This window comes from Scyliorhinus torazame, chromosome 12 (assembly GCF_047496885.1).
Source record: "Scyliorhinus torazame isolate Kashiwa2021f chromosome 12, sScyTor2.1, whole genome shotgun sequence".
In the NCBI taxonomy this organism is placed as follows: Eukaryota; Metazoa; Chordata; class Chondrichthyes; order Carcharhiniformes; family Scyliorhinidae; genus Scyliorhinus; species Scyliorhinus torazame.
In genome coordinates, this window is record NC_092718.1 from 106,201,145 (window position 1) to 106,227,347 (window position 26,203).

At 45.9% G+C, this 26,203-nt stretch overlaps 1 protein-coding gene across 2 annotated transcripts in view; it reads right to left on the reverse strand.

Moving 5' to 3' along the window:
* Positions 1–26,203, reverse strand: part of LOC140386601 (claudin domain-containing protein 1-like) — a 157,995-nt gene that overhangs the window by 36,230 nt on the left and 95,562 nt on the right. Inside the window, exon 5 of one of the 2 annotated variants that reach the window (XM_072469074.1) lies at positions 19,413–21,607. The exons of the other annotated variant lie outside the window; for it this stretch is intronic. Coding sequence (XP_072325175.1) covers positions 21,384–21,607 — 224 coding nt within the window. The 3' untranslated portion in view covers positions 19,413–21,383. Of the gene's footprint in view, positions 1–19,412; positions 21,608–26,203 lie in introns of those variants that run through there. 2 annotated transcript variants of the gene reach the window in all.

Genomic DNA, 26,203 nt, shown 5'->3' on the forward strand with positions numbered 1-26,203 from the left:
ACACGAGGCAGAAAAAGGTTTCAAAACATTGTAGCTACGCATCAACAGTACAAAGTGAACAATAATAACGGGGAATACTACAAGGCTCTATAATTATATGTAAACAGTACAATTATTAATAAAAAAGCACAGCAAGTGCTTCAAAACTCTATAACTCCATATAATCAGGGCAGCGCGGTGGCTAACACTGCTGCCTAGCGCCGCGAAGGATCTGGGTTCGATCCCAACCCCGGGTGACTGTCCAGGTGGAATTTGTACATTCTCACCGTGTCGGCGTGGGTTTCATCCCCACAACTCAAAGACGTGCATGATGGGTGGATTGGCCATGCTAAATTGCCCCTTAATTTGAAAAATATTTTGGGTAATCTATTTTTTTTTTTAAACTCCATATAATCAGTATTAAGGGAATAATAACAGCAACGGTAAACGCTAAAATTTATTATGATTATTTATGTACAGTGAAAAGAGAATAGCAACAATACAACCTCCCCCCCCCCCCCCCCCCCCCCGAGAACAATACCACATTTGGTGGCTCCAGACTCTGTTCCACTCTCTTCAGAGCTCTTTTCTGGGTTCCACAGCCCTCCAAAGGGCTCTCTGATTCCTGAATTCAGCTGAAATAAATTCCGTCAGTTGCTCAGTCGACCACAGTCCAGGGCTTTCATCATTTTTTCTCTTCCAGCGCTTCGTGAATTCTCTTGATACGAGGTGTCCTTTATTTCTTGATTTACCATTTCTGGACATCCCTGGATGCAGTAGAAGATCTGTTGCCGCAATCCTGTGGCGTTTAAACCTTCTAACGAGCCCGAGTATTGGACAGAAAAGGTCCAAACGTCCATCTTCAGGTCCGCCTTCTGCACGGCCACGTACTCCATAGCCACTGTGGAAACCTAATATGGCCGTCTGAAGCATCATGCAATACTTGACATTAAGTCTTATAGAGTCTCATTTTAGATTGCTTCTGTACCTCATTAATTCAGTTAGCAGACAGATGGCCCCTTGTAAATTTATTACATTGTCTTGAGTTTAATCGATCTCCTGCCAAGATCAATTCAGTTTGTATGGTGACACACCATTGTTTAAACAGTACCATTGGAGCCAGTGACGTCAGTCGATTAGCACGGCCTTGGTATTGCTAATGTATATTCATCTCTGTAGAATTACTGCAATAGACATTGACGTCATCTGATCACACACCCCCTCCCCTTTGTATCGGAATGATACCTTTGTCTCTGTGTAAGCCAACTGAAAGGCTCAGCAATTATCAATGTATCACCTGTGGTGGAGGGTGGAGTTCTTTTATGTATAAAGATCTCTACGTCCCTCATGTTCCTCAGAGTGTGCCTGCTGCAACCCTCGTTTCCAGCGGCCTCTCTCCTTGTTCCAAGTAAAATTGTTTAGCCTTTAACTATGCTGTTATCTGTGACGCTTCTTTCAGTCTAAAAGTCTTACTCGGATATTAAAGATTTCGACAGTAATTTGGTGGCTCCACCGAGATTGCTTATTCTGACCCCAGTAGGAGCGGACGAAAGTAAGTGCTTGGTGGACGGCTGAGGGGAAAACCTAAGTGGCCACAAGATTGATTTTATACTTTGGGATTTTCGCAGCGGTTGCCTAGGTCAAGCACATACTGCTCCCACTGGCCCAGATGCTGCGATCAGTAAGACTTTGTACTCCAGGACCTGGTTACATTTTTTGAAACATTTTCTCTTACAGATTAAAAACAAGAGAGCAGGGTTTTTGAAAACACAGGTCCTGAAAGTAACTCCACAGTTAAAAAGGGTAAAATACTTTGTTGTGGACAGCCTACACATCAAGGACGTGAAAGAGAGAAACATTAAAATGGTAAAAGGCTCTGCCACGGGCAACCTTGCGTACTGCAACACGTGTTAGGAACACATTGAAAGTTGGCAGTATTTGTACTGAGGGTTGTCCTTAGCCGAATGGCCGAGTTGTCCGCAGTTGTGACAACCCTTGTGGCTTGTCTGTGGGCATTCCCTGGCCCAGTGACCTAGTTGGCCACAGGTATGGCAGCCCTCTTTGTCTGTCTGTGTCCCACGTGGTCCCCTGTAACATCTGAATCCTCTCCTAGTCTCCCTTTGCTTCAATCTCCCCCGACCCCTTTGTGGTTGGTGGTGTGGGTTTTGGGGAAACTGGGCGTACTCTCCCGTTACCTTTTCCAAAAGTCCAGTAGTTTGTTCAAACAGGACTGTATTCTTATTCGTAGACTCCCTACTCCTTTCTTCTAAGTCTCGGAGCATGGAAACTACTTTAGTTAGGGATTCTTGCCTCCACACAGGCAGATTAGTTTAAGGGCAGATCCTAAATCAGGTCACAGACCATTGACGATGGCACTAATAGTGGGCCCTTCTGATGCGGTTTTAGTTAGCCCAGAGTATGTTCCATGAGTCCCTCTACCCTTTGAGCATAATCCTGGACGTTTTCGTTCTTTCTCTGTGTAGCCGCCATTATCTTGGACCAAATCGTCTTTTTGGGGAATTTTTCGTGGATGGGCCTTATAGCAATCTGTCCAAAAGGTAACAGGTGGCCTCGTGGTTGGTCCTGCATTTGAGCTCTCTCGGTGGGTTTTAAAACCTTGGGATTTCATTTCAAAATCTTTGAACCGACCTTTTAGCCAAGCCTTAGTGAGTATTTCTCCATCTAAAATGCTAGATTCATGGCAGAGAACAATGGTTTTAAGTTGGTCCAGTGTAGCCATGTAAAATGGCTGACTCCCGATTAGAATGGCCAAACCCCGATTTAAAATGGCAAATGGAAGAGGCTGATCGGAAAATCAGCCAACAGGACTCAAACAGGCAGCTGCAGGTAAAACTGTGTATTCGCCTCTGGGGAGGCCAGACAGAATCGATACCTGCAGCCTGCAGCATAACAACACACCAGCCATCTGAATATAAATTAGCAATCCCCGGGAACAATGTGCAACAAATTAGACACACAAAGCCAACCCAGACTTTTCGGCGCCAGCAGGAGCCTACACAAAGAGAGGTGAATGACCACCCCAAAACCGCCCATCGATCAAGGAATCGCTCCAGCATTGGAGAATATCGAACCAAGTGATTGGGACGAAGTACAATCATTTGGAACCAGGTACAGGGTCCGCCCCGAAAGGCGGGAAGCCCCTGAGAACTATAAGAATAGAGTCCAAGTTCAAATCGACCCTTCTTCTCCTTGTGTTGCCCTGTTATGTATTTTCTTTTATTCCCTTTACTTCTCATGTACTTAATGATCTGTTGAGCTGCTCGCAGAAAAATACTTTTCACTGTACCTCGGTACACGTGACAATAAACAAATCCAATCCAATCCTCTCCGCACCCTTCGAGACCCTTCTGCTGACCTTCTACAACAGCCGCTAAAATCGTAAGTCTTACTCCAATGCTCGCTACGAGATAGGCGCTCCTAGCTATCGACCTGTACCAGCTTTGAATACCGCAGGCCCAGAACGAAAGGCCATTCGTTTCCCTGACCTGGTGGGCAATTTCCAAAGTTAAGTATTGGCCTGTTAGTTGTAGGAAGTAGCTTAGAAGTAGAATTAATGTATAAGTATTGATTACTGTATATAATAAATGTGCGTTGATTTAACTCTTACTAAGCGGTGTGTTGGATTATTGATCATTACTCGGACTTGAACCACGTGGCGGTATCAGAAAGATACCTGGCGACTCAAGAGCAAAGATGATAGAACAGGAGCAATTAAACTAAGGCTAAAATGAGCAACATTTTGGCGACATCCTGACGGGACCCGATCTAGAAGTGGAAAACCACTCCGGGAGAACCCAAGAAATTTGAATCAGAAACCCAATTGGAAACAGAAAACCACAAGTGTTCAAGCAGTTCCGATCAATACCCATAATTTGGAAGTGTGTGTATGCATGCATAACTAACAGGGCTATAAGGTAAACCTGATAGATTTTTGTTGCATCAAAACTGTCGGAAGTCTGTATTTTCGGAAACTAGAGAAAGCCGTACCCGTATCTACAACACCGCCTTAGCCCCCTGTTCCAAATTTAGAAGAAGCAGTCGGATAGGAAAGATGGCAATGCAGGCAATGCAACGCCTCATGAACCCTGAGGAATTTGCGGTTGCAGCGACCAGCAGCAGTAGAGTGGGACAGTGTCCCATTTGGGAGAAGGAAATCCGGAAATATCTCAAGGGGAAAGCATGGCCCCTGTGGAATGATTTCTGCGATAACGAGGAATCAGGTCCCGGGGGTATAGGACATACTTGGTGGGAGAACCAGAGCGAGATACACAAAAAGAGCTTGGGAAAAGCTCGCAAGCCGATGGCAATCGTGTCCTGTTTGGCACAATTGCGAGGCACAGAGGAGGTCGTCAAGACGCTCCGCAAAGAAGTTGAGGGCATACATCGGATGAGTAAAGTCGATGTAAGCGAAGTTGAAAAAGAGAATTTAGAATTAAGGAGGAAATTGGCAGCAAAAGATGGAGAGGTGGATGACGCCAAACGGGCTCACCAGTCTTGTCTGGCGCATTTAAGCAGTTTCCAGTCGCAATATGAAAAGGCCTATCAGGACACGCAATGTGCAGTCCTGGTAAGAGAAGAAACAGAAAAACAGGTAGAGACATTACAAAAAAAATGTAGTGATCTCAAGGCAGCATTAAGAGCACTCCATGCTGCCACCACAGAACAAAGACAGAACACCTTAGATCACGCAAAGTGCCGGAAGAAGATTGCAGAGCTGCAATCACTGCTTTCTATTCAAAAAGGTTTTCAGGAAACCTTTGGGGAAAAGTTAGACCAGGAAGACGGCCCTGATTGGGAAGAGTTACACGAAACAGCGCAGAGATATGCTCAGGGAACATGTGCGCAGGGAAAGCACCAAAAGAGAAAAGCACCCCAACCCCCACACAGCAGATAGTTCAAGCTCCAATGAACGCTGTAACCACCCACTGCACAGCCACATCGGACAATGTGGCATATCTATATTCCACCCCCTTAACAGTGACCCAATTACAGGACGTGTGCAAGAAGATCACACCATTCCTCCCCGCCTCAGACCCCCACCATTTCTTTGCCACAGTTAGACATCAGGTGAACATGTACAGCCTGGACGAGAGAGAGCATGTAAAGCTCATGGTTTTAAGTTTAGATCCGTCGGTAGCAGCAGCCCTTCCCGACCCACAGAATGTAGGAGGAGGCACCCTTGCACAGATGCATACCGCGATCCTGGATGCATTCGGGTATAACCAGGGTGACCCTGTAGATGGCCTCAATAAATGTAGGCAGAAGAAATCTGAGCACCCCACAGCGTTCGCTGGACGCCTGTGGATTCACTTCGCAGTGGTCTTTGGAGACGTAGACCGTGCCCATTTGTCCCCAGACAACATGGCCAAATGGACTCGCACCCTTATCTCCCATGCCACAGAAACAGGACAGAAAGCCTGTACGAGTTATGAGCAATTTGGGAGCAATCTGTTCAGAGCAAACCCACCGTTAAAAATAGCGAGGAAAAGCAGGCCACCGCAGACATGCAGGCAGAAAAACAACACAGCCGAACCCCGCATGGGTAAATGAGGGAAAGAACAGCCCCCACCCAAGTCACGAGAGTGTTACAACTGTGGACAGTTGGGACATTTCGCAAAAGAGTGCAATGCCCCTAAAAAGCCACAGAGAGCCCAACAAACAGGCACTCTGAGTCAGAAAAAGCCCATCCATAGCGTTAGCACCCGTTCGGATCAGACGGACTTGACCGGAACGGACTGACGGTGTACGGGCTCCCGCAGTTGGGTCTGCGACACCCTTTGGGATAGGTCAGGATGACCCGTAGTTGCAGTGAAAATTCGGGGACAGCCTATCGAATTTCTTTGGGACACAGGAGGGTCCCGCACCACCATAAATTCCTCCACCCTATTCCAAAAGGACACGTGACCCACTACAGCCACTATCACCCTCAGCGGCTTTACAGGCCACTCACAGCAGGGACACATCACAGCCCCTGTACCCATTCAAATTGGTAACATTACCACCAAGCACCCCGTGGTTTTAGTTGACCTGCCCCACACAGCAGAACACATTCTGGGAATTGATTTCATGAATTCCCACAACTTATCATTCGATCCAGTCAACCAGTGTGTTTGGAAGATGGCGAAATCCGCAAGAGCCCTCGCAATGCTCAACATAGGCGAATATATGAACAAAATTAGTGCAGTAGGCGAACACGCTTAGTACGGACAAGCAGGTTAGGGCAGTTCTGCAAAAGAACAGGCCAGCATTCGCGACCTACAAGCACGACTGTGGACGGATGACTGGCTCCGTACAAATAACAGGACCTGACCCTAGACCCCCAAAACAGTACGGATTTCCCCAAGAGGCAGAGGGAGAAATCTTAAAAGTAATAGAGAGCTTATTAGAGCAGGGCGTACTTAGATCAGTAGCCTCCACTAATAATGCCCCGATTTGGCCAGTGAGAAAGCCCAATGGATCATGGCGACTGACCATTGATTATCGGGAACTCAACAAAGTCACCCCCGCAGCAGCCCCCACCGTAGCAACAAGTCCCAAGACCATGCTCAACCAGGGACTCAATTCCCGCTACTTCACGGTTTTGGACATCAGTAATGGATTCTGGTCCATTCCATTGGCAAAGGCGTGCCAGTACAAATTTGCTTTAACCTTTAAAGCACAGCAGTACACGTGGACATGCCTGCCACAAGGATTCCACAACTCCCCCTCCATTTTCCACCGACTGCTGACAAATGGATTAGCAAAATGTTCTCGCCCCAAATGTCTGGTACATTATGTAGACGACCTACCACTGCAGACAGACACCAAGGAAGAGCACATTGAGCTTCGGTCCGAACTCCTGGAACTATTACATTCAATTGGTTGTAAAGTCAACCCCAAAAAGGCCCAGATTTTGGACGAAAAAGTGGTATATTTGGGAACAATTATCACGCACGGTAAACGCGAGATCGAGCATAAAAGGATTGACTCGATTGCTAAATTACCCCTTCCCCAGAACGTTTCAGCCCTCCGGTCGTTTTTAAGAATGGTTGGCTACTGCCGAAACCACATTGACGGTTTCGCCAGCAAGGCAGCGCCCCTCTCAGACCTCCTAAACAAGGGAGCCCCCTGGGAATGGCTTCCGCAGCATACGGATGCTGTGGACTCTTTAAAACAAGCACTCATAGCAGCCCCCCACACTACAAGTTCCAGACCCGCTTTCCCTTACGCCATAGAGGTAGCGACCATAGACTGCACCCTTTCAGCCGTGCTCCTCCAGGAACGGCACGTAGCTTACGCCTCCCGACTTCTAGATGCTGTGGAGCAGGGATTTTCAGCCTGTGAGAGGCACCTGCTTGCAGTTTTCTGGGCAGTCCAGTACTTTTCATATATTACCGGAGTGTACCCCATCACAATTCTGACTGAACACACCCCCACCCAACTTTTACTGGACGGACGACTCAAGGACGGTACAGTAAGCCAAATAAGAGCAGCCAGATGGACCCTTCTCTTGCAGGGACGGGACATCACAGTAAAACGGACAAAGACACACACCTACTTAGCCGACAATTTACAGTACCCCGGAACCCCCCATGAATGTGAGATTATCTCTCCACACCACAACACAGGCCCCTTTATCACTAAAATAGCCCCAGAAAGATAGGTAATTCAACTCAGAGTGCCCCGCACACGGACACGTGTGAGCCCATTAAGATTTATGTGGATGGATCTTCCACAGTCTTGGATGGGAAATGCATAACAGGTTGCGGGATCTATGTCGAGGACGCACAGGGACGCGCCCTTAAGGAAATATCGTTGAAACTACCCGGACACTTAGGCACGCAGGCAGCAGAGCTTGCAGCCATTGCATATATAGTTGAGCACCCAGATTCCTTCCCCAGCCCAGCAGACATATACTCGGACAGCCTCTATGTCTGTAACAGCCTCACAGAATTTCTGCCCCTGTGGGAAGCAAGAGGATCAGACGGAAAACCCCTCCCCCCGGCCCCATTGCTCCGCTGTATTTTAGAAAAAGCCCAGAACAGGACTTTTGGCATCATCAAAGTCCGCAGCCACCATCGTTCCTCCCCCTGGAAATGTAAAAGCCGACGCACTGGCTAAGGCAGGTTCCAGGCATGTGTATTTTTGGAAACCCCCCGAAAGCGCGCCAGTGAGTGCAGTTCAGGCCACACAGACTAGGATCGAGGATCTAGTAGAGGCCCAGAAGCAGGACAGCAATCTCACGGAGATTGTAAAGGGGAAGTATCCCGCCTCCTACGAGAGGTTTAGAAATACACTGACCACACATGACGGTGTGGTGTTAAAGGACACCCTTTATGTGGTTCCTGAATAGGACAGGAACCAATTGATTTGTTTGTTCCATGACGGGCATGGACATCAGGGAATCGATCCCAATACAGCCCATCTCAAACAGCTTTGTTTGTGGCCAAATTTAAAGGAAGATGTAAGCCATTACATAGAAAATTGTCTTATCTGTGCGCAGAATAACCCTGACAAATATGCCAAAAAGGCCCAACTCAGCCACACCCGACCCGTTAATGGCCCCTGAACTAACCTCCAGATTGATTTTATAGGGCCATTGCCCCCTTGCAGGAATGGCTATAAATATGTACTTGTGATCATAGACACATTTACAAAATGGGTGGAAGCATTTCCAGCCCGCACAAACACTGCGGAAACCACAGCCAAGATTCTAACCCACCACATCTTTACAAGATGGGGACTCCCCCACAGCATTGAATCTGATCAAGGCTCCCATTTTATGGGATGTGTCATGCAGAATGTCCTCACGATATTTGGCATCACCCAAAAATTCCACATAGCATACCACCCACAGTCGAGTGGTATCGTGAAACGCATGAATCGGACCCTAAAAACCACCCTCAGAAAAATGGTCCAGCAGAACACCACCACTTGGGACTCAGTCCTCCCTTTTGCGCTGATGTTTTTGCGTAACACTATTTCTACATCCACAGGTTACACCCCACACACTCTCATGACCGGACGCCCCATGAAAGGCACAGAATACTTGTTAGGTTTAGACCTGACCAGCCCTGAAGTAACGGCCCTCACCCACGAGAAAGCCGTGGAGCAATTAGTTGCAAATGTTAAAACGGCTCAGTTAGCAGCCGCAGTAAATTTGGGCACCAGAAAGAAACAGAGCAAGGCTTGTTTCGACAAGACAGTGCATGCGACTGAGTACGATATTGGACAGCAAGTGATGCTTTCTGTATATAACCCCAGCACATTCCTGTCACCTAAATACTCGGGTCCGTATTCCATTGCGGATAAAGTAAGCCCTTCCGTTTTCAAAATAAAGTACCCCAATGGTAAGACTGCCTGGTTTCATATAAACCAGCTGAAGGTTTATGGAACCATGCACACCACATCATGCTCGACGCAGCACACCATACCCCGCCCACAGCCAACGTAACCTTACCAACCCCCACCACGTCCAGCCCAGCCACGGACTCGACCTCGACCTCGACTCCACCCCCGAGATTCACACTCTGCCCCGGAACGCCCACGGACTGCAGCAGCAGAGACAGTGACTGTGACTCAGACGATGGCCACAGCACGCCTCCCTACTATCCCCATGCAACCGGACCACACCCAGCGACTCCGACTACGATCCAAGTGATCCCTTCCTGATCACTTTTCTGAACAAACCCCACCACTGACCACCGAACCACACTGACGACCCCGATTTTGTCCCAACACAACTAGACACCAATTATTGGCACCGTGACAACTCATACCGACTCGTCCGCAACGACGAGAGCGATCCCAACTCACACCATGCAGCCCTTCCAGCCCTAATCCACTACAGAGTTTGGCACCCGGGAGAAGAGAGCGACCTTGAGTCAGACTCCCAAACCGCCAACCCCTTTGCGACCCTGTTCGCAACCGAGAACTGAGGTCTCCAGAATATGTTTTAAAAGGAACCGCTTGGGAAAAGTGTTGTCGTTTCTGATGGAACCTGCAGAATGTTTTATGTTGTTTGTAAGTTTGTTAAATGTTGTATGGCCGACAGGAGAATTTTTCTCACTGCCACACGCCTATTCGGCCGAAACCTCTGAGGACTTGCCTTCAGAGACTAACCATTGCCACACACTTGTTCAGAGGAACTAGCTTTTCAGCTGATACTTGTTCGGGTATCAGACGCCCGCTCATAACTGCCCTTCTGGTTCGAAGGATAGAACCACTACGGCAGCCCCACCATGATGACTACATTTTAGCCCGTTCTTCTAGGTTGCTCAGCCAGTGAAGAAACGGCTTGAAACCCGCCCTGCCTGGGAACTATGCTCGGGTAGGAGAGATACGGCATTGGTAGCTGTCCTACCCGGGGACTGCATCCACCTCTTACCCGCCGCGGCCCATACGCACCTCATTTGGCATTTATTATTTCAAAAAGTTTTGTTTGTTTAGGTAACCCTTAGGTTGCCGGCCATCTGCTATTTACATCTTGGAACATTTAGATGGTAAATCAGCACTGGTTTATTATTGGGAAGTGTACCGTGTCCTAAAATTTGTTTTTTGAAAAAAAAATGAGGGCGTCACACATAGTGACCAATTATAAAGGGAATAATTGGCACCAAAGGACAGACACACGAGCATACCAGATATTAAACAAAGATAGTTACAGACACTATGCTTGTTTCTACAGAACTCCAGAAGCTCCAGGACCAGAGAAAATAAAGAAAGAGAAGGAAAGAGAACAACCATGAGGACTTCCTTCATATTGATCAACATACTGTATATGGACATTTGGTTGTGCATGTCCGCGAACCCCGTGACTTCAAACCCATCCAGCCGTAAATGATTCACTGCCCCGCAGTACCCAGAGCCCAGTCACCAGCGACACTACATCTTCTTGATGTGCCAGGTTCATAACCTGGTACTCCCTGTCCTATGTGATCGAAACACTATTAGCGTTGGCGATACTCTGCTGTGTAGTGCAGATTATACGTCTATGAAAATGGAGAAGGAGAGCCTATCGCGCTCGAACCCTGGTATATAGGATCAGATCCCCTATATTCGGTTACGACCAGACCCCCGACCCCCGTGATCTATTATAAAATAATAAAGTGCATTCACTTGCGTTTATTGTTGTTGTAAATAAAGCGATGTAAAAAACTTTTTCATGAACAAAAAAAATTGTATGATCCTGCGCTTGACTGCCAAGCCAGGAAAGGCTGTATAAAATGCCATGATTTTGTTGTATGATTGAGGAAGGTAGGATAATGGAATGTTTAAGAGAGTGTAGTATATGAAGGATAAGTTAGAGGTTCCAAGTTTATTGTTTTGTAATGCATGTCCCTGTCTGACATAGCGCCCTTAGAATTGTTATTTTAAAAAATTTTGTGCATAGCTATGGTCAGTGCAGAGGCCATGTAGGAGGTGTGCCCCCCCCCCCCCAGGTCAGTGAATGGAAAGTAACATAATGATGTGATCCTTCACACTTCGCGTTAGGATCACAAGGAGGGCCTGTAGCCAGTTAAAATGGCTAACTCCCGATTAGAATGGCCAAACCCTGATTTAAAATGGCAAACGGAAGAGGCTGATGGGAAAATCAGCCAACAGGACTCAAACAGGCAGCTGCAGGTAAAACTGTGTATTCGCCTCTGGGGAGGCCAGACAGAATCGATACCTGCAGCCATCAACATAACAACACACCAGCCATCTGAATATAAAGTAGCAATCCCCGGGAACAATGTGCAACAAATTAGACACACAAAGCCAACCCAGACTTTTTGTCGCCAGCAGGAGCCTACACAAAGAGAGGTGAATGACCACCCCAAAACCACCCATCGAACAAGGAATCGCTCCAGCATTGGAGAATATCGAACCAAGTGATTGGGACGAAGTCCAATCACTTGGAACCAGGTACAGGGTCCGCCCCAAAAGGCGGGAAGCCCCTGGGGACTATAAGAATAGAGTCCAAGTTCAAATCGACCCTTCTTCTTCTCTCCGCACTCTTTGAGACCCTTCTGCTGACCTTCTACAACAGCCGCTAGAATCGTAAGTCTTACTCCAACGCTCGCTACGAGATAGGCACTCCTGGCTATCAACCTGTACCAGCTTTGAATCCCGCAGGCTCAGAACCCATACGAAAGGCCATTTGTTTCCCTGACCTGGTGGACCATTTCCAAAGTTAAGTATTGGCCTGTCAGTTGTAGGAAGTAGCTTAGAAGTTGAATTAATGTATAAGTATTGATTACTGTATATAATAAATGTGCATTGATTTAACTCTTACTAAGCGGTGTGTTGGATTATTGATCATTACTCGGACTTGAACCATGTGGGGGTATCAGAAAGATACCTGGCGACTCAAGAGCAAAGGTGATAGAACAAGAGCAATTAAACTAAGGCTAAAACGAGCAACACCAGTGCTTTCTCTAACTCAGTCTCAGGGTTTCCCATCTCCTCAACCATGAGCCTCAACTCTGCATTTGCCATAGTCTCTGGTTGGCCGTCTGGGACACTGAGAAAATATCATAAAGGCATTTGCAGTCCATACTGTGTACCCGACCTCATGGTGTTGGATGGTAATGGTTCCTGCCTGCCTTCGGCGCGCTTGTTAGTAAGCTAGGATTGTCCGACGGGGGACGGTATTGCGACGGTAACACTGGGAGGCTTTCCTCAACGACGGGGAGTTGGGGCAGTGGCGGCACGTATGGTGGTGGGCCTACTAACCACATTTGCTGCATTTCTTGCTCATCGCTACTTGACCATTGCGGCGCAGTGGCTCGGCGTTGAGCCATCTGTCCCGGAAATTTGTGTCCCTTTTTGTCCTTATTCGGGTTTGCCTTATGGCTGGCTTCGACATTCTTTTTTCTGTGTCTTTCTGCCTCTCTTTTCCAATCCCCAAATGCTGACCAATTTACCTTTTGTTTCCTTTACGCCCGGGTCCCCACCCATCAGGCATTCTTCTAGGCATAAAATTATTTCCAAGTTAAATGACCCGTCCCCAACTAAAACCCCATTACCAATAGAATTGGAACCTGCATAATGGAAGAGGCCGTGGGAGGCGTGGACTCATACCAGGCCGCCCGCAGGCCAACAATTCGGTCCAGGATCCCTGCGGCAGGGAGTGTCACCAGGATTGAAAACGAGAACTGCCTCTGGTGTCTATCGATCCACATGATGAGCTGACGTTAATGATCAAGGTGAGTAGTGAGGAAATTCCTTTTTTTGGTAGATACCGGGGCCACTTTTTCCATGCTAAGCAATGAACATTCAGTGGTAATGGATTGCTCAAACAACTACCTAACAGTTACCGGAGTGTCAGGCACACCACAACGCCTACCACTTTTAGCCCCACTACCCGAGGAGGTTAACGGCAAGAGTGAGGAACAGACATTCCTATTATCTAAAGAGGCCCCAGTCAATCTATGTGGCAGAGATCTCTTGTGCAAAATGAACGGTACCATTATATGCTCAACAGAAAGAACAGAGTAGGCGCTTAGATTATGAAGATTCAGGACGTATGACAGAAAAATGCCGGTAACACATAAGGTATTTGTCGTGGAGTTTAAATTGGGAGTGTATGGCTGTGATTGGATATAGATTTCATTATAAATTCTCGTCAGTTTAACTAGCTAAATAAACATAGCCCTAGGAGCAAAATTTGCGGTCCAAAGTAACAAAATAGATCACTCTAAATAAATTCATTTAGAAACGTGAGGAATAACCAGTAAGGAATAACAGCATTCAAGCAGACGACAGCATTCCATGGATCAGATCCGGATACAGGGCAGCTTTTAAAACGCCTCGAAACTTAAAACTTTTTTTGCAATGTTATTAAAGATTTAGGGACCAAAAGACAGAGAGCGAGAGAGAAAGAGAAAGAGAAAGAGAAAGGATAGTGCCAAATGCCCGGGTTTCCACTGCCATGGGGCAACCAGCAGATAGAAAGAAAGCCATCCCAGTAACTCCCAAACCCCGGATAGTTAAAGGGGTCAGGTAAGCAATGGGGCTATTCGACTACAGTAGGGCCTTAGCATTAAAACAGGCAATTCCGGGTTCGCCCAATCTGTGCTCATCCAGGATCACGGAGGCAGACAGACACCTATCGCTTATTTCAGCACTCAATTAGACCCAGTGGCAAGAGGCCTCCCGGGCTGCTTGCCAGTGGTAGCCGCTGCATATTAAGCAGTACAACAAGCCCAGACGATCACCCTGAATCACCAGACCACTCTACATATGCCCCACTCAGTTGAAATTCTCCTCACTAAATGCGCAACCCAGCTGACTCCGACAGGGACAATTAGGTACGAGGTAGAATTGTGGACAAACACGAATCTATTAAGCGATGTACAACCCTCAAGCCTGCTACCCTACTACCCAACACAGAAGATGGCACACCTCACTGTTGTGAGACGGTTACCTATCTAGTAACTAAGCCATGCGCAACCTCGGCGAGGTACCCCTGACCAACCCAGAGTTAACATATTTTGTAGATGGGTCACCGCTCAGAAATCAGAAAGGAAAATGCTGCTCTGGCTATGCTTTTGTGTCAACCCATTAAACGATAGAGACAGCCACCCTTCCAGATAATTTTTCAGCTCAACAAGCTGAATTGTTTGCCCATGTACGAGCCTGTAAATTAGCCACTGGCAAGATCGTAAATATTTATACGGATGCAAGGTGTGCCTTTGGAGTGGTCCATGATTATGGACAGATTTGGAAATTCAGGGCATTTCTAACATTATCAGGCTCAACTATTAAAAATGCAGAATTAGTAGATAATCTATAACGGGCAATTCAGATCCCAAAGCAATTGGCAATTTAAAAATGTCAGGCCCACGCAGGATATAAAGACGAAATTTCAATAGGAAATGGAAGGGCAGATGAAGCTGCAAAATAGGCAGCACTATCCGACATGTGTGCGCAAGTAACTGCCCATGTTTCAAGGGATACCAAGCCTGTTGCTTCTCCACCTACAATTGACGATGTCGTGACCTTCCAGTCCCAGGAAAATCCTGATGAGGTTACAACCTGGGTATAAAATCAATGTATAAAGACCCCAGAAGGAGTATAGGTTCACTATGACGGCCGCATGGTGGCACTCAAATATTTACTCCCATTGATTTCCCGATGCGTTCACACATTCACACATGCGGGCAAAGGGGGGATGGCAGACTATATTGCAAAAATATAGTATGCACCCAGGTATTTCGGAAATTGCAAAACAAATTAGTAAACAATGCGTCACTTGCCAAACCATAAATCCGGGAAAAACGGAAAAAGTACAGTCTGCCTCCCACCCAAAGCCAACAGGACCTTTTTGTAAGTTTCCAAATGGATTTTATTGGACCCCCCCCCCCCCCCCACCCCATCTATGGGTTTTAAATATGTTTTAGTAATTATAGATGTATTCTTTCGGTGGATAGAAGCTTTCCCATGTGAACACAATGATACAACTATGGTTGCTCAGCTTCTGTTAAAAGACATTGTGCCGCGATTTGGCATCCCCGTACAACTATCAAGCGACAATGGGTCACATTTCACATGAACTATTATACGAGAAATGTGTAAAGCTCTACAAATTAACCAGCACTTTCACTGCAGCTACCATCCACAGTCAGCCGGACTGGTGGAACGATACAAAGGATTTTTAAAAAATAAGCGAGCAAAGCTGTGCGATGAAACTGGACTAAAATGTGTTGAACTATTATCTTTGGCACTAATGGTAATAATATCAGCAACCAACAGGGCAACAAGACTATCGCCCCATGGGATTGTTATGGGGAGAGCTCAGAGACTAGGCAAATGGACTTTCACAAGATGGACGAAAGTATGCTGAACTACTGCACTGCCCGAACAAAATACATTTCTCGATTTCATTCGCAGGTTAAGGAAGCCCAGGTGGATCCAGCAGAGGGAAAGTGCCACGGCCCCGAAACAAGAGACTTCGTCGAGATCAAGGCTTTCAAGAGGAAGACCAACCTACACCCAAGGTTTGAGGGTCCATTCCAGATTCTACTGACGACTAACACCGCAGTGAAGGTTAAGGAGCGTCCGACATGGACACACGCATCGCACTGCAAAAGAGCCCCCGACCCGGAAACTGAGGGATAGGATTGACAATGCTGGCAAATTTCTGCCTAATGGGACAATTACAGGACTACATATGAACACTTTCCTTCACATATCATATGTATATGCAAGAGGAGCCAACCTATCTAACTGTTGCGGCTGTACCCATACACAGTAAAGGGGGAATACAAGTAAGACCTATCCCTTTAAGCACCTCACAAACTACGGAGTGGTACCGATTCCAAAACGGATCCCGCAGCAAGGGGCCAAGAGAAGGGTCCTCCACAAATGGGGATACAGTACCGATAGTTAAGGGCACTTGATGACCTGGAGGTCTGCAGGGTACTCGATGACAGCCTTTTCAGGCTGGTATCAGCCCACGTACAACACATTCCATAGGCCGCCCGCCCTCCTCTTCACTAATATCACTGGGCAAGCCCCCCCCCCCCCCCACCCCCCCCAAGGGCAGCATATACCAATACAGGAGTCTGTCTCGTGGGGAAGAATTAGGTAATAGCTCCTGCACACGCTCCTTCAACGTCTCCCAGAGCTCCTACTCCTCACTCCTTAGAGGACTTAAGAACATGACAGGGAAAGGTAACTTTGCTGTTAGCTTACAAGTAGAAGGGATAACTCACTATACGTCATACAATGGAACATACTTTATCTGCGGATACAGGGCCTACCCCTGGTTACCTATCAACTGGTCAGGATCATGTTAGTTAGGAATCGTGGTGCCTTTTATCTATCACTCACCCTCACTTCCAAGAAAGCTTGCGCATTCCCGAGGCAGTAGAGCCATCACAGAAACAGTGTTTCTTTGCCATTTTGTTCCCGCCATATGGAGCAGGAATACTAGCCCGGGAATCAGTAAACTTGGCAGCAGCTTTAGAGGCGATAGCAAATAGCACTGCAGGGGCATTGGACGAAATCACGGCTGAAATGGTGGCCACACGAACGATAGCTCTACAAAATTGGATGGCCTTAGATTTCCTGCGAGCAGAAAAAGGAACTTGTGCCCTAATAGGGTCAGAATGCTGCACCTATATACCAGGCGCCTCAGAAAACATTACAGACGTAGCTGCCCACATCGGGAAGGAGGCAGCCAAAATACATGATGGGTCTCCACGGGGAGTTTGGGACAATTGGCTGGAAGATTTGTCAGGAGGGCTGGGCAAGCCCATATTGCAAGGCATTACTCTAATAGTGGGGCAAGGCATTTGCATCTGCTTCCTTGGAATCCCCATAAAAGGTTGCTGCCACATGGCAACCAAGAGCATAGATTCCCTGCCCACCATAATGGCCCTAACTGCTGAAATAATCCCAGAAGACCCATACCTAACTGAACTCAAAAGGATACCAGAATAATCTTGTCATATATGACAAAAGGAGGGAATGTGTAAACCTAACATGGCCGTCCGAAGCATCGTGGGATACTTAACATGAAGTCTGAAAGAGTCTCATTTTAAATTGATTTCTGTACCTCATTAGTCCAGTTAGCAGACAGATGGCCCATTGTAAATTGATTACATTATCTGGAGTTTAATCGATCTCCTGACGATAGAACATACAGTGCAGAAGGAGGCCATTCGGCCCATCGAGTCTGCACCGACCCACTTAAGCCCTCACTCCCACCCTATTCCCGTAACCCAATAACCCCTCCTAACCTTTTTGGTCACTAAGGGCAATTTATCATAGCCAATCCACCTAACCTAGACGTCTTTGGACTGTGGGAGGAAACCCACGCAGACACGGAGAGAACATGCAAACTCCGCACAGTGACCCAGCGGGGAATTGAACCTAGGACCCTGGCGCTGTGATACCACTTGTGCTACCATATGGTGACACACACCATTGTTTAAACAATACCATCGGAGCCAGTGACGGGAGTCGATTAGCACGGCCTTTGTATTCCTAATGTATTCATCTCTGTAGAAGTACTGCAATAGACATTGACATCATCTGATCAGCCCCCCCCCCCCCATTGTATCTGAATGGTACCTTTGTCTCTGTGTAAGCCAACTGAAAGGCTCATCAATTATCAATGTATAACCTGTGGGGGAGGGTGGGGTTCTTTTGTGTAGAAGGATCTCCACGTCCCTCATGTTCCTCAGAGTGTGCCTGCTGCAACCCTTGATTCCAGAAGCCTCTCCTTGTTGCAAGTAAAATCGTTTAACCTTTAACTGTGCTGTTATTTGTTATGCTTCTTTTAGTCTAAAAGTCTTACTCGGATGTTAAAGTTTTGACACCACCACCAGAATCTGTAGCCTTGGCTCAATCCTCAACTGTGTCCCCTAATGATAATCTCTTCCACATACGGGGAACATCCTTTCAGCATCCACATAATCACCTTTCATTCTTCTAAATGCCAGTGGAAACAGGGTAAACCAGATTGATCAAAGCATTGCCCTGAGGAAAGAACCAGCAAATGGCTTTCACTTAAAAAAAAAATTGAAACAAGCACAATGTGTGCATGTTCTTTCTGTCAGCTAAGAAGTGTCCTGGATATTAACTGTGGAGACCTTGTGAGCCTGACTGAATCTTAAATTATTTTCCTTGCATTGTAATCTTGTGAATGCCTTGATGAGTGCAAAACGGAAAGCAGCAAAATAAAATGCCTTTGTTTCAGCAAAATCAAAGTGCATAATCAATACAAGAGAAAATGTTTCCAGGAGTATAAGGAAAACGTGTGGGTGTGCAAATAGGTTATTTGCTCTTGCAGAGAGCAGGCACACAACAGGAGAATTTACCTTCTCCTGTGCAGCAACCATTCTGTGATTCTTCAGATTATAACCAGACCGTTCAAGGATGAAATCAGAGCAAAAAGTGCTGGAAATAACGCCAGTAGATCTGGCACCTTCTTTGGTGAGAGATATGACTTCTAAGAGTTTCATTCTTCACTGCAGATTCTGCCAGCCCTGCGGAGGGTTTCCTAAACTTGGTGTTTATTTCAGAGCTCTAGCTTCTGCAGGATTTTTCTTTCAAGAATGAGATTAGGAAACACAATAGGGAGCTAAAAGTTTGGAACTCTCTTCCATCAAGGACAATTCATAAAAAAAATTGGTGTGAGATTGACAGATTTTGCTTGCCAATGGTATTGAGATTATGGGGACAAAGGCAGATAAATGGAGGCAGTTCACAGAAGTTAAGGCTGTACTGAATGCAGAATGAAGCTGAAGGGGTTGAATCACCTCCTGTTTCCATTTCCCTCCCACAGTTCAATTCAAGACTCAATCCTCCCGAGTCAGTCCCAGTACAACTTGTAAGCCCGGTTCATGATGAATGTTCATGCTTCACACGCTCGCTCCTCCAAATCCCAGTCATATTGGGTTGAAACGCGTCTTGTCACATTGCAATACAGCGCAGAAAGATTCCACAAACCATTATAATGTATTCCAAAAATAATGTCATTGACTACAAAGTATCTTGGGATAGCCCAAGGCCATGAAAGAAGCTACATAAATGCCTGTTTTCATTTCAATAACTTATAGTTGCAGGGCTTGACAGGGAGATGGGGATTACAATAAAAATACATTCACTGGACAAGTTATCAAATAACATTATTTCTCCAAGATTATGACATACACAAAAAGCTCATTAATTTGTCAGAGTTTCGTGATCCTACATGTCAAATCAACTCTTCCTGTGATGCCTACCTATAACATTCTAACACTGCACACTTGTCCCCACCCTCGCCTCCCACACTAATTCCGAAAAGCAGAAAATGAACGTAATGTCCATTTCCTTCGCCGACCCATTCATGATATGACTTCATTCAGAACATCCCTTCTGATGTGGAGAGAAAAATTGCTCTTACCAAATAAAAATGAGCAAGCCATGCTGCCGGGGACTGAAGGGAAACAGGGTTGTCAGGGAGCAGAAGATTGGTGGAAAAAAAAGATTTGATTCTCAGCTGCCCAGCAGAAGAGATGCTTTGAATGCTGGTTAGAGAAGCACAAAATAGGAGGAATTTGTGTCGGCACAGCTCAGTGGAAATCATTTGTACTCTCTCTCTTCCCCTCGTTTCGGAGTCAGAAATTGTGCATTCGAGCCCCACTTCAGAGATTGAGCCAGTACCGAGGGAGCGCAGCACTGTGATAGGGGTCAGTACTGAGGGGGCGCTGCACAGTGAGAGGGTCAGGACTGAGGGTGCGCTGCACTGCGAGACCGTCAGTACTCAGAGAGCTTGTCATTGTCAGAGGGTCAGTACTGAGGGAGCGCAGCTCTGAGAGGGTCAACTGAGGGAGCACTGTGCTGAGAGGATCAGTACTGAGGGAGCGCAGCACTGTGAGAGGGTCAGTACTGAGCGAGCGCAGCACTGTGAGAGGGTCAGTATTGAGCGAGCGCAGCACTGTAAGAGGGTCAGTACTGAGTGAGCACAGGACTGTGAGAGGATCAGTACTGAGGGAGTGCAGCACCGTGAGAAGATCAGTACTGAGGGAGCATTGCACTGAGTGGGTCAGTACCGAGGGAACTTATCATTGTCAGAGGGTCAGTTTTGAAGGACTGATGCACTGTGAGGGCACCGGGATGAAGGAGCGCTCCAAATTCGGACCATCAGTACAAAAGGTATACTGCATGGTGAGAGGTCAGTGCTGAGGGAGCTCTGCACTGTTGGGAAATTCTGTGCTGAGGGAGTGCTGTACTGTTAGAGATTCGGTACTGAGGGAGTGCTGCACTGTTGGAGATTCAGTGCTGTGATAGTGCTGCATTGTTAGAGATTCAGTGCTGAGGGAGTGTTGCATCCTGAGGGGATTAGATTTGAGTGATAGTGCTGGCCTGTTTCAGGGAGCAGTGATAGAGCCCTGCATTATCTTTCCACCTGGGAAACAAACAAGAGATTCATCCGCTCTCAACATGTGGATCGGGAAGATCCCAAGACCACGACTGAAGGACGGAAGGGGATGAACTTTCCTGGGACGACTATTCATCTCACAACCAAAATCACTGAAACAACAGATAATCTGCTCATTATCACATCGCTGTTTGGTGGAGTTGCTGTGCACTGAAGTAACTACGTCAATTAACAACTTAATTGGCTGTAAAGTATTTTGTGACCTGCTCTGGTGGCATGGAGGGAGGCGCTCTCAAATATGGGAAATTGCATTCTCAAGATTGCTTGTGGGAACGCCGGAAAGTGAAAGGACGACTGACAGGTGAGATAGGGTGCGGGATTTCTTTGCCACGCCTCCCGGGGAACGGTTTGAGACGAGGCCTTCATGATTGATCAGTGTGGAGGGAAGGGTCAAGAACCAGCTCCTTTACAGCACGAGATTTCCAAACACGATTTGCATGGGTGTCCATATGGGTCGACAGCAGAGCATACATGGGGCACATCGTAGCTATGCCACGCGGTACAACATCATCCGGCTGTATTCTGTCCGATCAGTCCTGGCAGCCCAAATAAAGAGGGCAGCGGCCATGAGTTGGAGAGGGGAGGAGACGCAGGCCAGGCAGAAAGACCAGCCATAGTCTCCGTTCGGAGACAGCTGCGTGCCCTGGGTCTTGGCATGGAGGAGTTCAACATTGGCAGCGAAACAGACCACGGCACCGAGTGTGCAAAGTCCTGGCAGGGAAAAAAAACGGAGGGGTCAGAACAGCAGGTGCACGAAACAAAACATCATATAACTCCAAAAACAAACTCCTCAAAATCTCACAGATTCGGATTAAATATCACAAGGTGTAATTTCGCACCAGATGGTTTTTAAACATTGTTGGTTAGATTTCAGTTTGTTAGGTCTCTTCTATCAAGGGGGTGGGGGTGTGCCCGGGAGGTGAGGGGAGGGGGGAAAGAGAGGCAGCAGAGCAGGAGCGGAGGGCTGCGGAGCGGAGGGGGGAGGAGCGCGAAGGGGAAGGCGGCTGTTATGGGCCAGGGTTTAGAGAACCCCAAAGTGTATCATGGAGTTCACCTGACCCACAACTTTCAATAGACTGTAGTATGGGGAGCACACGGCCCACTCTACAGGTGTGGTATAGCAGAAATGGAAAGGTATTTTTTTAGAAACAAAACAATGTTTATTCTATGAACTCAAGTTAACCTTTTTAAAACACAGTGAACATCTTAGCAACCATCAACTTAAATACAACCCCCAAACAATACAACACTAAGTAATCCTTAATAACTTCCCAAACAACATCCAGAAGACAAAAGAAACACCTTTTAGCAGAAGCACATTCGGTCTACATTCACTTCTGAGAACATTTATAATTCTGAATTCACCAAATGATCAAGATAGTCTTTTCATGGCAGAGAGATCAACAGTACACCTGCTCTGTCTGGCTTCAGCTCCAACACTGAAAACAAAATGAAAACTGACCCTGCAGCAAACAGTCTAAAACGAAAGTAAAAAGCTGACAGACAGCCCAGCTTCACCCACTCTCTGACGTTACTGCAGGAGTAAACACCCATTTCTTAAAGATACTCTCACATGATACCTTCCCCCAAGAAAAAAAAATAAACCATCAACTTCAAGATGGTTTCATTTTTCACCTTTCCACTATCCTTTAAGAAATGCACACAGTAAATATATTCAAAAAAAAAAACAACACATGCAAACAGGTACAATGATATAGCCCATTCTTGTTCTTCTTCCTCCAACTGAAATCCTTCCTGATTGACAGTCTCTTTGAACAAGAAGGTCTCTGCACGATCCGTCCATTTCTCTACGCATCGGCATTTCTCTTTAAAGTCAGATACTTTAGTTCAATCTGATCGCAGAGTCCCTTGTAATTCTCCAACACAGGAGCTTTGGTTATCACAGCTTTCAGGCCGTCAAATGCCTGTTGAAAGTCCGCTGTCCACTGAAATTTTCAGCGTTTCTTCAGCAAGTCCGTCAGTGGAGCAATCACGCTACAAAACGTTTGCACAAATGTTCGATCAAATCCACCAATGCCAAGAAATCGCATTATTTCACTTCATCTCGAGGGTATCAGAAACTCCTGTCATGTGAGAGTACCTTTAAGACATGGATGTTTCGGCAATGTACCTTTAAGAAAACAGTGATATCAGAGAGAGGGTGGAGCTGGGATTTAGATCAGCCATTTTGCAGTTTTTAGTTTCAGTTTGAAAAAAAGATTGTGTGTCTGTTGTTTCCAGAGAGCTGCAATTTGGAGGAAGAGAGCTTGGGAGTGTGTGTGTTTACAGTGAGCTGGATCTCTGCCATGAGACTATCTCTGGATCATTTGGGTGATTTAAATTCATAATAGTAAAGCCTTTAACCTGATGTGATTCTGTTTAAAGGTGTTAAGTCTCTTGGATGTTTGAAGGAACACTTTGAGGAATTACTTACTGTTGCAATATTTTCTGAGTTATCTTTGAAGAAAGGGGTGTTAAGAGATCCAATGTTTATTTAAGATGTTAAGTTGAGTTCATGGAATAAACAGTGTTTTGTGTTTAAAAACCCACGTGTCCATAATTATAATCCCACACCTAGGGAACAAGCCGTTTGCTTGGAAAAGCAACAAATACATTAAAGGGAGAGGTTGGCTGAACACCATGATACATTTTGGGGTTCTGAAAACACCTCGCCCATAACATACATGTGTAAAGTTGTGTATAACTTATTATTAAATGGTAAAAGTCCCTTTCAATCCCAATAAGAACACCTATCAAAATAAGCTGTATAATACATACTAAAGGGAGAGGTTGGTTGAACTCCATGATACATTTTGGGGGGTCTGAAAACGCCACGCCGACAACACTCCTCAATAACGGTGGGTTTCACATCCCATGTGACCATTCTACCCTGTCCTATTCTATGGCCAAGGAAAGTGACTTGGGATTTTGAAAATTCACTTTTGGCTAGGTTTATCACTAGACCCGCCTCCTGAAGTTGATCGAATAACTCCATCAGATGTTCTATCCATGACTGGCTGAAAATTACCAGATCGTCGATGTATACCGCACAATTAGGTAATCCTGAAACAAGTTTGTTACTTAACCGTTGAAATGTGGCTGGTGCGTTTTTCATGCCAAATCGCATAACTTTGAATTGGTGTATACCATCTGGAGTCACAAAAGCTGAAATCTCCTGCGCCCTTTCGGATAAAGGTACCTGCCAGTAACCTTGAAGTAATCCAGTTTGGAATAAAAGCTGATTGTCCCACTTTCTCAATGCAATCCTCCAAACGTGGGATAGGATAAGAGTCCATTCTTGTAACTGCATTCACCTTTCTCTAACCCACACACAACCGTTGGGTGCCGTCTGGTGTTGGCACCATCACTATGGGTGAGCTCCATTGGCCATTTTAGTACTTCCCAATTTATCACCACCTTTTCTGGCAACATTCTTCCCAAACTACATAATTCCTCATCACTTACTATTAAAGATTGACTAGCCCCTGGATCTCTTAAAATTGTGACTTCTTTACCTGCTCCTCCTGATACACATGAGTAAACTTTACCCACACAAGTAAATTCTTTAAAGACATCTGACACCTTATCAATCGCCTCTTGGACAGGCTGTACACTCTTTTGCACCTCCTTCGCTTCCCTTGGGCTTTCCTTTACCACTCTAACAAACCCCACTGTCTTATCCTGTTTTACCACATCAGCCTTCCCAGTGCTTTTCTTCAACCACCAACACTGTGACTTTACATGGCCTAGTTTATTACAGTGAAAACATTTGAATCTTTTCATTTCTTTTCCACCCTCCTGGATTTCTTTTCTAATCGGAGGTTCACTCTCTTTATTGTCTCCCATCAGATCACCTTTACCTTTACTACTTGTGTATTTCGCATGTCCCCAGTTTCTATCCCTCACCAGCTGACACTGATGTAGGAAACCAATCTTTGATTTATGAACTAATTCATGATCATCTGCCATTTCTGCTGCTAATCTCGCAGTTTTCACCCTCTGTTCTTCCAAATGAGTTCTCACTACATTAGGAATTGAATTTTTAAACTCCTCCAAAAGTATAATTTCTCAGAGGGATTCATACATTTGGTCTATTGTCATGCGAGAGTGCCTTTAAGAAATGGATGTTTAAGCAATGCAGTGATGTCAGAGTGTGGGTGGAGCTGGGCTTTAGATCAGCCATTTTGCAGTTTAGTTTCAGTTTTGAGGAAGAGAGCTTGGGGTGTGTCTGTTTGTAGTGAGCTGGATCTGCTGTGATCTCTGCCATGAAAGGCTATCTCTGGATCATTTGGGTGATTTAAACTCATAATAGTAAAACAATTAACCTGATGTGTTTCTGTTTAAAGGTGTTAAGTCTCATGGATGTTGTCATGTGAGAGTACGTTTAAGACATGATGTTTAAGCAATGTACCTTTAAGAAAACAGTGATGTCATAGAGTGGGTAGAGTCCAGCTCAGTTCAGCCATTTTGAATTTTCAGTTTTAAAAAGTGCCTGGCTGGTTTTGCTGAGAGCAGCATCAAATTGCCTGGCTGTTTTGCTGTGAGCTGATTAAAAGGAGAAAACCAGTTTGAGACAGCAGCTTGAGAAGTTCTGGTTTGCTGTGAGTTGCTTGAAGGGAGAAAGCCAGTTTGAAAAAGCAGCTTTGCTGTGTCTGTGTGTTTCCAGAGAGCTGCAGGAAGAAAGCAAGGTGCTGGAGCTGAAGTCAACCAAGCATATGGATTTCTGCCATAAAACAGAAAATATATATTAACTGTGAGTGGTGTTTTACTTTTTTGAAGGTTAAGTCTCTTGGAAGTTTGAAGGAACATTTTAAGGAATTCTTTACTGTTGCAATATTTTCTGAGTTATCTTTGAAGTAAGGGGTTTTAAGAGATCCAACGTTTATTTAAGATGTTACGTTGAGTTCATGGAATAAACATTTTTTTGTGTTAAAAACCCACGTGTCCATAATTGTAATTCCACGCCTAGGGAAAAAGTAGTGTGCTAGGAAAAACAACAAATCCATAAAAGGGAGAGGTAGGTTGAACTCCATGATACATTTTGGGGTTCTGAAAACGTCTCGTCCATAAAAATTGGGGGCTCGTCCGGGATAAAAGTCTATCTATTGGATTGGCTTTTGTGAACTTAAAGACAGTGAAGAATTGTTGCGTTTCCGGTGTGGTATTTAGTTTAAGTGGGGAGAGTGTTGTGAACAATGGCTCTTTCAGAGACTCAGAAGTTTTTGCGGGTGGCGAATGTTACACGTAGTACCTTACGGACAGAAACGAAAAGCAGATTGTTAGATTTGGCAAGAACGTTGCAGTTAA